Source organism: Lithobates pipiens, unplaced genomic scaffold (assembly GCF_037356315.1).
Source record: "Lithobates pipiens isolate NorthernLeopardFrog02 unplaced genomic scaffold, aLitPip1_a1.2 Scaffold_1, whole genome shotgun sequence".
Classification (NCBI taxonomy): domain Eukaryota; kingdom Metazoa; phylum Chordata; class Amphibia; order Anura; family Ranidae; genus Lithobates; species Lithobates pipiens.
In genome coordinates, this window is record NW_027507685.1 from 67,919,867 (window position 1) to 67,935,041 (window position 15,175).

Here is a 15,175-nt window from a genome sequence, read left to right on the forward strand (position 1 = left end):
TAATGTTTTCTATCTTATTTATGCTGAGATTTTCCCCTCAAGTGGTGATTGGGAAATGAACTGAGAGGAAATATTCTCAACAAGTTCACAAGCAGAATTAACGGGCTGAAAGCAGATCTAAGGCCGCGTACACACGCGCGGACTGTTTGCCCAACCTTGTTCGTCAAACAGTTTCGGCAAACAGTCCGCTCAAAATTTGCATGAGCGGACTTGCCCACACACGAGCGGACTGTTTCAGCGAACTGTTTGCCAAACAGTTCGCTCAACTTTTGAAATGAACGGACTCGCCCACGTAAGGAGGAGGCAAATCCGCCCATTTCGAGCGCGTGTACAGGTAGGCGGGGCCCGCGAAGGAGACGTCGCGGGCTCCGCCACCTGGAATGGGCTTAAAGGGGAACCCCAACGCCGAAAAAAATCGGCGTGGGGGTTCCCCCAAAGTCCACACCAGACCCTTGTCCGAGCACGCTACCCGGCCGGCCAGGAAAGGGGGGCGAGCGAGCGCGCCCCCCCTCCTGAGCCGTACCAGGCCGCGTGCCCTCAACATGGGGGGGAGCCTTGGGGAAGGGGGGCCGCGCGGCCCCCCCACCCCAAAGCACCTTGTCCCCATGTTGATGAGGACAAGGGCCTCTTCCCGACAACCCTGGCCGTTGGTTGTCGGGGTCTGCGGGCGGGGGGCTTATCGGAATCCGGGAGCCCCCTTTAAGAAGGGGGCCCCCGGATACCGGCCCCCCACCCTATGTGAATGAGTATGGGGTACAATGTACCCCTACCCATTCACCTGTGAAATAAAGTACAAAAAAAAACACAACACAGGGAAAAAATATTTTATTGCACAGCTCCGGGGGTCTTCCGTCTTCGGGGGTCTTCTCGCCGGACTCCTCCGCTATCTGTGTGTAGCTCTTTTACTAGCGAAGGAGTCCGGCTTTCTTCCTCCCCGCCGCCGGCCTCTTCTCCCGACTTCGGGGGTCTTGTCCCCCTCTTCGGTTCTTCTGCCGGGCCACCGCGCCTTCTTGTAGCTCTTTTACAGGCGGTGGCCCGGTCTTCTGTCGCCGCCGCCGCCTTCCGTTCTTGTTCTTCTTCTTCTTCTCCTGGAGATGTTGACTCGACGAGCTCTCCGGCCGGAATGCCAGGGACACGCTCCGCTGCCACTTATATAGTGACAATGGGGCGGTGTCACATGGTATATGTCACATGGGTTGGTCACATGGTGACCCCGCCCCCTTACGATGTCATAGTCCCCATGTGACATCAACCCATGTGACCAACCCATGTGACATATACCATGTGACACCGCCCCATTGTCACTATATAAGTGACCGCACAGCGCGGCTCTGGCATTCCGGCCGGAGAGCTCGTCGAGTCAACATCTCCAGGAGAAGAAGAAGAACAAGAAGAAGAACAAGAACGGAAGGCGGCGGCGACGACAGCGGCGACAGAAGACCGGGCCACCGCCTGTAAAAGAGCTACAAGAAGGCGCGGTGGCCCGGCAGAAGAACCGAAGGCGGCGACAGAAGAACCGAAGGCAGCGGCGACAGAAGACCGGGCCACCGCCTGCAAAAGAGCTACAAGAAGGCGCGGTGGCCTGGCAGAAGAACCGAAGAGGGGGACAAGACCCCCGAAGTCGGGAGAAGAGGCCGGCGGCGGGGAGGAAGAAAGCCAGACTCCTCCGCTAGTAAAAGAGCTACACACAGATAGCGGAGGAGTCCGGCGAGAAGACCCCCGAAGACGGAAGACCCCCGGAGCTGTGCAATAAAATATTTTTTCCCTGTGTTGTGTTTTTTTTTGTACTTTATTTCACAGGTGAATGGGTAGGGGTACATTGTACCCCATACTCATTCACATAGGGTGGGGGGCCGGTATCCGGGGGCCCCCTTCTTAAAGGGGGCTCCCGGATTCCGATAAGCCCCCCGCCCGCAGACCCCGACAACCAACGGCCAGGGTTGTCGGGAAGAGGCCCTTGTCCTCATCAACATGGGGACAAGGTGCTTTGGGGTGGGGGGGCCGCGCGGCCCCCCCTTCCCCAAGGCACCCCCCCATGTTGAGGGCACGCGGCCTGGTACGGCTCAGGAGGGGGGGCGCGCTCGCTCGCCCCCCTTTCCTGGCCGGCCGGGTAGCGTGCTCGGACAAGGGTCTGGTGTGGACTTTGGGGGAACCCCCACGCCGATTTTTTTCGGCGTTGGGGTTCCCCTTTAAGCCCATTCCAGGCGGCGGAGCCCGCGACGTCTCCCTCGCGGGCCCCGCCTACCTGTACACGCGCTCGAAATGGGCGGACTTTCCGAGCGGGAACAGTTTGCTCATTTCGAAAGTAGCCTACACACGGGCGGACTGTTCGCTCAAACACAGTTTCAAACACAGTTTCAGCGGACAGTTTTTCGGAATTTCCGAAAGACTTTGTCCGTCCAACTGTCCGCTGAAACTGTCCGCTGAAAGCCCACACACGGACAAGGTTGGGCGAACAGTCCGCCCGTGTGTACGCGGCCTAACTCTTTTCCATTCAATACACACAGAAGTGTTCTTTTTACTGCCGTCCTTGTCCTTATAAGTGAGATTTCCCCTATATTTCTGTCCAGGTATCTACCACCAAGACGGGAAATGAAATATCCTCAATGGAGGCATAGACAACAGTAAGAACTGGATAGAGGTTCCAACCCTTCTTCCCTCAACAAAAATACATTGGCTGGAGTTAAACCTTAAAGCGGGAGTCCGCCGTTTTTTTTTTTTTTAAAGCCAGCAGCTACAAATACTGCAGCTGCTGACTTTTAAAATAATGACACTTACCCGCCCAGCGTGCCCGCGATGTCGGCACCCGAAGCCGATCTCTTGATCGTCTCATCTTGGTTATGGGAATCAGGAAGTGGAGCCTTGCGGCTTCATTTCCCGGTTCCCTACTACGCATGCGCGAGTCGCGCTGCGCAATAAGGATGGTCCCGCTGTCTCTGGGATCCGTGTGTTTCCCAGCAGACAGCGGGGGACCTTCGGAAAGGGGCGTAGATATCTGCGGAAAGGGGCGTATATTCTGCAGATATCTATGCCGGAAGTGGGTGCAGATACCTGTACTGTACAGGTACCTGCACCCCCCTCCCCCCTGAAAGGTGCCAATTGTGGCGCCGGAGGGGGGGAGGGTTCCAATGAGCGGAAGCTCCACTTTAGTCACAAAAGCATACAGAAATATATATAAAGATTCTCATTAGGTAGATTTCATATAGAAGATAGCACATAAATCCACAACCCATTATTTATTTTTTTTAGAAAGTAGACAGGCCATAGACAAATGAGCTGAGAGATTACCATTTATGCAAGTTTCCTGGTACTGTGTATTTTATTATCATTTTTCTTCTATCCTGCTTATGCATCAGAAGATGTCAACATTCACTATAACCTACAGACTGTATGTACAGTTGAAGTAGCTTCTGTATCTTTCTGATATTCTAATCTATACTTTCCAGCATGTGACACAGAGACATTTTGACTTGGGTTTCCTAAAAAAAAACAACATTAATAAAAACAAACTCTTTAGAGATAAGTTGACACCGAACTCGGTGAATTTGTCAGTGACTACTTTCACTGATCATAATGAAGACCATCATTTTGAAGGCTGAACCAAAGACTGATATAGTACTATCAATTCACAAAAGCTTCTGTGACATTTCTAAAGGTACCGATACACCAGGTGAATTATAGATGCAATAAAAATAATGATGGGTCATTTATAGAAGAGCTGGAGAGTGTAGAAACTTGGAACATTTGTAAAAATATGGCACCAAATCAAAAGATAATGAATCTGTAAATTGTAAAAGTCTAACTTCCCAATATTGTCCACTGATAAGCTATTGTTGTGACCCACAGGCTTTGGAAAGCTTGTATATTATCCATTTACAAGGTACAGAACAGTTTAGCAAAAATTATATTTCAAATGCCAGATTACTCTCAACAAAAAGATTGTGAACTCCCACATACAGGTTCTTTTAGTGCTGTCAATAGTTTGTTTTTAAAGACACTGTCATCCTTAGTATTCTGATCATAGTGATTCAGAAATGCTGAATGGGTCATCATGCCAGACTTCCTTTTGCTTAATCACGGTTTTAGCTGGGAGTAGAGTACATCCAACATGCTCTTGGTCTATGTTGGGTCTTCTTACAACTGGATGTATCTGTTACTGCTCCAGTGGGAGTTCTCAGTAGAGTCCTTATCTTCAGAAGACATTCAGACCACATCAAACACCTCTTGTGATGGAGAATATGGAAAAAAAAAAATTATTCCACAGTAAAGTTTTGTTTAACTACTGTTTGGCCTTTCAACCTATATCTCAGAAATTTGATTAGCCAATGTGCCCAAAAAACAGCTTCTGCTTGTATTTGTTGAGGATTTGCTTTTGTCAGTGGTAATACACATCCCCTGGCTCCTAGAAAATGTCTGCTGTTTTCTAGTTTGAATTGACCAGCATTACAATTTTTACATTTATTTGTCCAAAAGTGATAGACCCTAGGTCAGTTAAAGACAAGCAATTTTCCCACCAAAAATAACAGGCAAGGAAAAAGTTGAGTTTTGCACAGCTGAAAACAACCATGTACTTCTCCCGCAGTGACTGGTGGGACAAAATGTAAAAGAAATTAGTGTCTCAGTTGTGCTGAGTTGTCAGTAAATCTGTGATGTAATAATGGGCATGTCTGACCTTGAAAGTCCTAATTTTCTATCTGATGTTAACACATCTAAGGTCCAAGGTCCAGTTGTCAGAAATGAGGCTCAAATCTGTCAGATGACGTTTTTTTTTGTAGTGTGGAAGGCCATCTAAAAACAAAGTTAGCCTCCACAATGGCAGCCTCCCCTTTCTAAGTAACTGGTCACACTATCATAGTAGTGTTATTTGCACTTTCCTCTCTGGTGTGTCCTCTGATGTGTAGTATAACTGTACTTAGAGTTGAAGTGCTTTCCACACTCTCTGCAGACATAAGGCTTGTTCTCTGTGTGAGTGTTCTGGTGCTTGCGTAGGTTTGACTTGTCTGTGAAGCATTTCCCACATTGCGGGCACATGTGGGGTCGCTCACCTGAGTGGATCCTCTGATGAATAATCAGATATGATTTGTAGGCAAAGTTCTTCCCACATAGGCTGCAGGTATGAGGTTTTTCTCCTGTATGAGTCCTTTGATGCATGGTAATCTGAGACTTGTATGTAAAGTGTTTTCCGCATTGGTCACATCGATGTGGTTTTCCGCTCAGATGAGTTCTCTTGTGGATAGTCAGATGTGATTTGGTGGCATAGCGCTTATCACACTCATCACAGCCATATGGTTTTTCCCCTGTATGAGTTCTCTGGTGTCGGATGAGATTAGATTTATAATCAAAGTATTTTCCACACTCATCACAGTGATGGGGTTTTTCCTCTACATGCAGGGTTTGATTACTGGTTTGAGAATACGATCTGCTAACTCTTTCAGAATGCTTTCCAATCTTCCTAGTTTCCGCCTGCTTATCTCTCTTTGGTTCTTCATGATTTATATTGGTAAAGCTCTCATTCAGAAGCAGTGATCCTTGTTCACATTCTTCAGACACAGAAGTAAACGTGAGATTGCCTATCTCATAAGAAGGTGACTTTTCAGGTGAATTTTCTTCTTGAAGCCCATGGAAAAAGCTAAGGTCATCCTCTGCCAAACCATCTGGGGAGCAGTTCACACTGTAGGACTCTTCAGGAATAGTCCTGTCTATGAAACCATCAGTGAATGTAGGGTGCACTGAAAACAAAAGACATTGCATGAATACTGAGAAAGAACCAAATGGACAAGACAAACATTTAAAGTGACACTAAAGGTTGTTTTTTTTTTCTTTAAATAACAAACGCTTACCTCCACTGTGCAGCTCGTTTTGCACAGAGTGGCCCCCGATTCTCGACTTCTGGGGTCCCTCTGTGGCTCTCGCGGCTCCTCCCCACAGCAGATAACCCCCTGGGAGATGCGCTCTCTCGAGGGGTTACCTTGAGAGCATGCCCCCAAGTCCAGTATTTGGCATATCCATAGAGGCCGAATGCAGGACTCGGCCTTGCCTCTGGAGCTCGCATCATTGGATTTGATTGACAGCAGCAGGAGCCAAAGGCTCGGCTGCTATTAATCTATCCAATCAACAGCCGAGAACTCCAGCCAGAGTGGCAGCGCGTCCCTGTGGGTCAAGTTCGAGGGGCCAGGTAAGTAAAGCAGGGGGGCCGGTTACATTAAGGTGAAAAAACACAAACCTTTACAACCCCTTTAAGGGATACATATCAAAAATGCAGATATGTAAAATAATCAAACGTAAGGCGCTAACATGTGCTAAATAATAAACGAGAAATGACTACATATAGGCAATATAAAAAACCCCATAAGCAAAAACTAAAAATTAATAAACCATAATAAGTCCCATCAAATTAAATAAAAAAAAGTCCTTAAAAATGTAGCACCGGTAATCCTGATGAGTACCCGCTATTTCTGTAAATTTTGTTTTTGCTCAAAACTATAGTTGAGTTTTGGTGTTAATTGTTCTAAATTGTGCTTTGGCATCAGTTTGGTTGGGCTGTATTGAGGTTCTGCCTGGTCATAGGTGGGGTTTGCACCTGTGAGAGACATTAGAACGCAGTCTGGTTGGACGCATTGGGTACCAATCTCTTTCTCTGATCCTATCAGTGGGCGTGTTGTCTCGCTGTGTATTCCAGGAGAGGTGCTGAAGTCACATGGTTCTGGGTTCCGGTCCAGAAGTTGTTGCTGACTCCGTGGTCCTAGTCCTCCTGACCAGTCCCCAGAAACCCTCATGTCCTGGGGTGCAGATCCATCCGTTTCGAGCCTCGGAACTAGCTAGTTTGAGGCGCAGTAACAGGAAGGAGGATTCTAAGGTCTTCCGGTGCTGTCTCGGATTTGGAGAGGCCCAGCAACTCTACATGCAACCAGGGGAGGACTCTTCAGAAAGAGGGTCATGCACGAGGCTGGCTGCTCGGTAAGAGCCTGGAAGCTGAGCTGCCATGGACATTGATTGAATCCATATTTCTTATGGTATCGCCGGACCGGCTGCAAGATACTGGTACATTAAGAAAAGTTCCTACCTCTATCCTTCCGTTTGCAACTAAGTTTTCCAACCAAGTCTGAGAGAGCTAGAATTACTTGTTAGCTGCTAGGCTTGTGCAATTCGTTTCGTAACGAATCGAAATTCGGCCGAATTTTGCATCTTTCGGACATTCGGATGCATCCAAATGTCCGAATAAAAAAATAACAAATTACAACGAATACGAAAGAAATATAACGAATGAATTCGGCATGATTTGAAATTATTTCAACATGATTCGACATTATTTCAACCGCATTCGAAAATATTTTGTGACCCGACTTTAGGGCCATGTATCTCGGGGTCACTTGGTGCTAGACACTTCAAATTTGGATATGTTGTATTGCTAGTATTATTGTGTTTGCATACCAAATTTGGGGTTTCTAGCTATAAGTGACCCCGAGATATGTGGCCCCAAAATCGGGTCACAAAATGTCATTCTCTGCTCTATTAACTAATAACATTTTGCGACCCGATTTTGGGGCCACATATCTCGGGGTCACTTATAGCTAGAAACCCCAAATTTGGTATACAAACACAATATTACTAGCACTACAACATGTCCAAATTTGGAGTTTCTAGCACCAAGTGACCCCGAGATACATGGCCCTAAAGTCGGGTCACAAAATATTTTCGAATGTGGTTGAAATAATGTCGAATCATGTTGAAATCATTTCGAATCCGGTAGAAATATTTTCGAATTTCGTTGAAATATTTTCGAATGTGGCCGATTTTTCGAATTCGGTAGAAAACTAAACTAAATCCGAAAACGAATTTAAGGAAGTTAACGAATATAACTAAACAAAATTAATGAATTAACGAATTAAAACGAAACGAAACTAAACAAATTTTTTTCCTTTTGCACATGTCTATTAGCTGCTAGATCCAAGGTCAAGGATTTATCAAACAGTTAGGCTGCTTTCACACTGGGGCGGTATTCAGGCGTTACAGCGCTAAAAATAGCGCCTGTGTAACGCCTGAAAAAAACCGGCCCCTTTAACTCCAGTGTGAAAGCCGGAGGGCTTTCACACTGGAGCGATGCGCTGGCAGGACGGTGAAAAAAGTCCTGCTAGCCGCATCTTTGCAGCGGTGAAGGAGCGGTGTATTCACCGCTCCTATACCGCTCCTACCCATTGAAATCAATGGGACACCGCGGCAATACCGCCGGCAAAGTGCCGCTGCAGCGGCGCTTTGCGGGCGGGTTTAACCCCTTTTCGGCCGCTAGCGGGGGTTAAAACCACCCCGCTAGTGCCCGCACACTGCCGCTAAAACGATGGTAAAGCGCCGCTAAAAATAGCGGCGCTTTACCGCCGACGCTGCTCCCGCCCCAGTGTGAAAGCAGCCTTAAAGAATCCAGTTGTGAGTGGCTATTCCCTGGATTATATACAGAGAGACTTTTATTGAAGTTAGCAGTTCCAAGCACCTGAGCTAAACTTTATCCTTATACTCAAAGAGACTGAGTTTGTTCAACCGTTTTATGCAAATAAGAATCCCAAAAAGGAACTCAAGTGTTGGTCTCTACAGTTACTGGGAACTTCAACCCTGGGAACCCCTAGACAAGAATAACGAGTGACGAGCTGGTGGAGGTAATCGGTAATCGGTAAGCCCAGAAAAATTCAGCAGCTCCTTCGGAGGTAAGTGCTACAGAAATAAATCCAATCACTGTGAGGAAAGTATATATGCGCTATACATCAGCTCCTTCTTGTAGTGCTCCACCAACCATGTGTATAAAATGCACACTCACCAACCATCAATGTAAAACCAGCCTTTAGATTATATCAACTCCTGCTTTCTCCAACAATGGGCTGGGGCTAGAAATCTCCCAGTGGCACAAAGGGTTCACCATCCCTGACTCTACAGATAGCTCACTCTCATGATATCACAGAAAAACACCCAGAGAAGATGAAAAGTATCATAGTGTAGTATTTTAATATAGCTTTAACTTAATAAAATAGGTAGCAAAATTCGCACTTACAATTATTGGTGCTATAGTCAGCACCAACACAGACAGCCTTCAATGTAATCCTCGCCGCTCGCTTCAAGCCGGCGTGCATTCCACATGAACGGGAAACTAAGCTCAAGGACAAACCGGATGTGACGTCAAATGATGGCTAGTGCACACATACTTTCTTCACGGTGATTGGATTTCTTTCAAAAGACTTTTTCATTTAATTTGATGGGACTTATTATGGTTTATTCCATTTTTGTTTTTATGTTTTTTTTTTTATTGCCTATATGTCCTAATTTATCATTTATTATTGAGCACATGTCAGCGCCGTACTTTTAATTATTTTACACTTATGAGTGTGGTCATACCACATCCACCACTTCAAGGGGAAAGCTGCATATTTTTGATTTTGAATATACAAACGCTAATTTTCAGGTGTCTATTGGCACCATTTTAATCACTTCTTTATGTTTTAAAAATGCAGGTATGTTAAATGTAAGATTTTTACAGTAAAAAAGTTGTAGCTTGAAAACACGAACAAATAAATGACAGTATAATACAGAACAAAAATGTATAATTTTCCTATTCCTGCACAGCTCAACCTCAAACACCCATCATATAAGTGTGAACCACAATAAAGTGCAATGTGATAGATATCAAGAATAATTAATACATGTACATTCCAAAGTGCTAGTGCAATAAATAATATGCACAAAACAGAAATTTAATTTAAAAAGTCCAATAAAATTGTGCCATGATGGTGTAACATCAACCAAACACAAGTGTAACATCACCACTCTGTCCAGTCCAGTACCGACCACAGGAAACCCTGTATATGCAAAGAATAAAGCACACTATAGTGCATTACCAGGATATACTGTGCTGCTTTATTAAAGTAATGTACTTACAGCAAACTCTTAGCCCCTGTACACACGGTTGGAGATTTCCACAACCAAATCCGTCGGATTTTGTTCGTCAGATTTAGTCTGACGAATTGTGTCCGAAACTGTTGCATACACACGGTCGGACTAAGTTGTCGAAAAATCCGATCTTTCAGAACGTGATGACGTAATTTCGTTACGATGGGACTAGATTCAGGCTAATAGCCAATAGCTTTGATGTAGGAATTTGATTTGAGCATGCGTGGAACTTGGTCCGATCAAAATGCTCTACACATGATCGGATTACGTCCGATCGGCCCAGTTGGTCGGGAAATATTTCCAACATGTTGGAAAATTGGGTCCGACGGAATCAGTCCGATGCATACCACACACAGTCGGATTATCAGACGACACGGTCCGATAAGACGCATTCCGACGGATTCTCCGACCGTGTGTATGCGGCATTATAGGATAAAGAGACAAATGATTTAATTGGCTTGGTAATGCACTATAGTGTGCTTTATTCTTTGCATATAGGGGGTTTCCTGTGGTTGGTACTGGACTGGATGGAGTGGTGAAAGGCACTTTTGGGGGAAGCCATCATACCTGCATTGTTGCTTTTTGAGTAAAGTGGCTGCAAATATCTGGCAGATGACAAGCACACATCACCTCATCATTTTAAGAGGACACATTTTTTGGTAAGCAGATGGTATGTGCTCTGTCTTGGAAATGTTACACTGAAATCAGTGCAAACAGCTTGCAGTGGATCTGCACAAGTTTATCATGACACAATTTTATTGGACTTTTTGTATGAAATGTATTTACTGCACTAGCACTTTGGATGTACATATATTAATTATTCTACCTATTTATCACATTGCACTTTAGGCACTTTTACATGAGCAGTCCAATTGGATCCACCTGCCTGTTTTTTAGGCGGACCCAATTGGACCCTCTATTCTCTTACGGATACAATCTCCAATCCAATCCGGTCTACTAAAAACAAATGGAAGAGGATCTGTTCCCCTCCATGGATTGGATCAGATTGCAGTTGGGTGTAAACGGACAGCAAAGTCTGACATCTGACCACCCATACAGCAGAGCGGGCTCCATCCCACCTCGCTCAGTGGGGGATCAGCCCACACTGAGAAAAGCAGAGTGCCCTCCCCCTTCCCCCATGTCTTCTGTTCTGTCCCCATCTCTGTCTCTGTGCAGCTTCTCTAACTGCCCCCATGTCCCCTTCTCTCTTTTTGCCTTGCTCTATCTCTTCTTCTCTGTCCTCTCTTCCTTATGTGTTCACCCTACAGAGGGTCCCCATGTACATGCAGTGGGCTGCATAATAAAAGAACACACAGTCACACATAAAAAGCACATAATCCTTGCTCTCCTACCTTCCACAGAGCATCTCCATCTCTGCCATTCCCGTTGGCCCCGCCCCCTGCTCTCATGCAGATCCCCCCCCCCCCGGTCTCCAAGGCTCCCTCTCATCTGAATCACCTCCAAGTCAGCAGCGATCATGTATGTGCTGCACTGGAGGTGGGAGTCCGTGGCAGGGGATTGATTATAGCGCTGGAAGGGGAGAAATTTAGAGCCATCATCTCCTGCAACTGACTGTGAGAGAAGGAGGAGGAGGGGCCAGGAGAGCAGACGGAAGTGTGTGTGCAGGCAGCTATGAAGTTACAGTGCCCAGGGCTGTGTTGTCTGTCACTGTGCACTGCTGAGCGAGGAGAAAGTGCAAGCAGGGGCAGTGCCAGCGTAAATATTTCTTGAGATAAGCCCCGGCTTCAGCGCCCCCCACTCCTCTCCTGGCGCCCTTAGTCGGCCGCCTGGGCTGCCCTTATGCTGGCACCGGCCCTGGATACAGGTCTTCACTCCTGTGACCCTGGACAGACTCGGTCCAGGCTCTGAAAATATCCTGACCATATGGTTGGGATCCATCCAGAACCCTGGACCGGCAGCTGGCTCAAACTCTCAATGAGCTGCTTAGAGCCTAAGCTAACTTCTCCTGCTCCCTGCACAGCCCTGCGTTCCAGTGAGCGCTGGAGGGGCAGAGCAAAGAGCTGCTGATTGACAGTCAACTCACCTAAAATGCACAACACTCTTGTGAATAAGCTCTAACAGAATAGTGCTTATAATACTAGTAATAAGTAAAAGAGAGCTGTTTCCAAACACACATCATTAAAATAAAAAAATATGTGTGTGTGTGTGTTTTTATATTATGAGTGGACAATAAATTAAAAATAATATAATTTTGCAAAGATGCTGATTTACTGTTACACTAAGGGGTCTATTTATATGAATCTTTTGTGAAAACATTCATAAATTTTATCCAGGATTCATACATTTTCAAAATGAAACAAACTATAAAAATGTGTGAATCCTAGGTGAAAGTTATGTGAATGTTATATGAACCCTTTATAAGTAGATGCCAAAGATTTTGCTTGATAAAAATTTAAGCTCAACTCCAGGCAAACATTTTTTTTCCCCATGTAATGGGACTATGCCCACACTGCATGGGTTAACTGCTCGTTTTGTCTAGGGTTAAACACAGAGCCTTTACTCACCCGATCCTTCGATCCTCTATAAAAAAGGGACCTCCCCCACATCTAGCGGTAGACTGTTCCTGGAGTCTTCATGTCCAGAGCTGGTCTATGGGGGTGATGACGGCAGAAACAGTCCACCATACAAGACCGCTGGACAACGGGGGAAAAGGAGTCCCACTTTATGAAAAAAAAATTGCCTGGACTTCAGCTTTATGGGTCATTAACTTGTCACCTGCCTTTACACACACATGAACTTTAATGGCATCAATATTGAGTTGGCCCAACCTTTGCAGCTATAACAGCTTCAACTCCTCTGGGAAGACTGTCCAGAAAGATTTAGGAGTGTGTCTACGGGAATGTTTGACCATTCTTTAAGAAGAGCAATTGTGAGTTCGGGTACTGATGTTGGACGAGGCCTGGCTCGCAGTCTCCACTCAAATTCATCCCAAAGGTGTTCTATAGAGTTGAGGTCAGTCAAGTTCCTCCACCCCAAACTCACTCATCCATGTCTTTGTGCACTGGTGCGCAGTCATGAAGGGGCCATCCCCAAACTGTTCCAACAAAGTTGGGAGCATGCAATTGTCCAAAATGTCTTGGTATGCTGAGTTCCCTTCACCGAGGCCCAACCCCTGAAAAACAACCCCATACCATAATCCCCCCTCCACCAAATGATTTTGACCAGTGCACAATAAAGGTCCATAAAGACATGGATGAGTGAGTTTGGGGTGGAGGAACTTGACTGGCCTGCACAGATTCTTGACCTTAACCCCATAGAACACCTTTGGGATGTATTAGAGCGGAGACTGTGAGCCAGGCCTTCTCATCCAACATCAGTGCCTGACCTCACAAATACGCTTCTGGAACAATGATAAAACATTCCCATAGACACACACTTCTAAACCTTGTGGATAACCTTCCCAGAAGAGTTGAAGCTGTTATAGCTGCAAATGGTGGGCCAACTTAATATTGAAGCCTACGGACTAAGACTTGGGTGCAATTAAATTTTATGTGTGTGTAAAGGCAGGCGTCACAATACTTTTGGCAATAGAATGTATTTCAACCTTCTATCATGAATCATTCTGTGTGATATTGCAAAGGAATTCAATCCAATAACACTTTCTTACCTGTCCAAGCATCACCATGTGTTTCCTGCTCACAGCTCCTGGCATATAGATCCTCAGTTTGCTCGTTGTCAGATATATGGTTAGGGTAATATTCTTCTGTCATATAAAATGTAAAACATAAAAGTGTCATGAAGTCTTTAAGCTCACACTTCTGTTTTGTCAAACCAGCATTAACAAGCACTCTCTCAATCCTGGCTTTCACTGACAGTTCCAGTCCCCACTGACAATCACTGAGAACCAGAGGTTTCCAATCATGTGACTTTGTCAGCTACGCCATGGCATAGTAATCACCAGCGTTGGTCATCTTACTTTAAAAAAAGTAATTAATTAAGTTACAAATTACTTCTCCCAAAAAGTAATTGCGTTAGTAACTCAGTTACTACATTAGAAAAGTAATTAGTTACTCAGTAAAGTAACTGTGACTCTGGTCTAGTATTACTGTAAGCAAGGGGCGCGTTCCCATCCGCACATCTATTTCCCCTCTGTACCCCCCTGCATGTCTGTCCCCCCCCCACACATATATCTGTTCCCCCTCTGTACCCCACTACACCTCTGTCACCCCCCCCCCCCCACAAACATATATCTGTTTCCCTTCTGTACATCTGTCCCCCCCCCCAAATTCACGGATCGGGTCGTTCCTCGGATCAGAGTCACGGATCGGATCATTTTTCGGATCAGCAGATAATTGAATTTGCAAAAACCTGTGAAAATTCCACCACCATATAGTCCTCACTGTAATATCCACAATCTCCCCCACTGTAATATCTACATCATCTCCCCCACTGTAATATTGGCTGAGTATGGCTGGGTACAGCTGAGCATAGCTGGGTACGGCTGGGTATCACCGAGTATGGCTGGGTATTACCGAGTATTGCAGAGTATGGCTGGGTATTACCAAGTATGGCTGGGTATTACCGAGTATAGCAGGGTATGGCAGAGTATTGTCAGGGTATTGGCAGGGTACTGCAGAGTATTGGCAGGGAATTGCAGAGTATTGGCAGGGTACTGCAGAGTATTGGCAGGGAATTGCAGAGTATTGGCAGGGAATTGGCACGGTATTGCAGAGTATTGGCAGAGTATTGCAGAGCATTGGCAGGGAATGGCAGAGTATTGGCAGGGAATTGCAGAGTATTGGCAGGGTATTGTCAGGGTATTGCAGAGTATTGTCAGGGTATTGCAGAGCATTGGCAGGGTATTGCAGAGTATTGCCAGGGAATGGCAGAGTATTGGCAGGGAATTGCAGAGAATTGGCGGGGTATTGCAGAGTATTGGCAGGGAATTGCAGAGTATTGGCAGGGTATTGCAGGGTATTGGCAGGGTATTGCAGAGTATTGGCAGGGTACTGCAGAGTATTGGCAGGGAATTGCAGAGTATTGGCAGGGTATTGCAGAGTATTGGCAGGGAATGGCAGAGTATTGGCGGGGTATTGCAGAGTATTGGCAGGGTACTGCAGAGTATTGGCAGGGAATTGCAGGGTATTGGCAGGGTATTGCAGAGTATTGGCAGGGTACTGCAGAGTATTGGCAGGGAATTGCAGAGTATTGGCAGGGAATTGCAGAGTATTGGCAGGGAATTGCAGAGTATTGGCAGGGTATGGAGGGATGGTTGTGACTGGAA

The 15,175-nt window shown here is 45.9% G+C and overlaps 1 protein-coding gene across 2 annotated transcripts in view; it reads right to left on the minus strand.

Annotated features, from left to right (window-relative positions):
• Window positions 1–3,290: 3,290 nt before the first annotated feature.
• Window positions 3,291–15,175, minus strand: part of LOC143928164 (uncharacterized) — a 42,080-nt gene continuing 30,195 nt past the window's right edge. Inside the window, exons 7-8 of one of the 2 annotated variants that reach the window (XM_077452986.1) lie at window positions 13,559–13,651; window positions 3,291–5,729 (exon numbers count right to left, since the gene is read on the minus strand). In XM_077452986.1, the coding sequence (XP_077309112.1) occupies window positions 4,861–5,729; window positions 13,559–13,651 (962 nt within the window). In that variant the 3' untranslated portion in view covers window positions 3,291–4,860. Of the gene's footprint in view, window positions 5,730–13,558; window positions 13,655–15,175 lie in introns of both variants that reach the window. The other variant, XM_077452902.1, reaches the window with a different exon arrangement.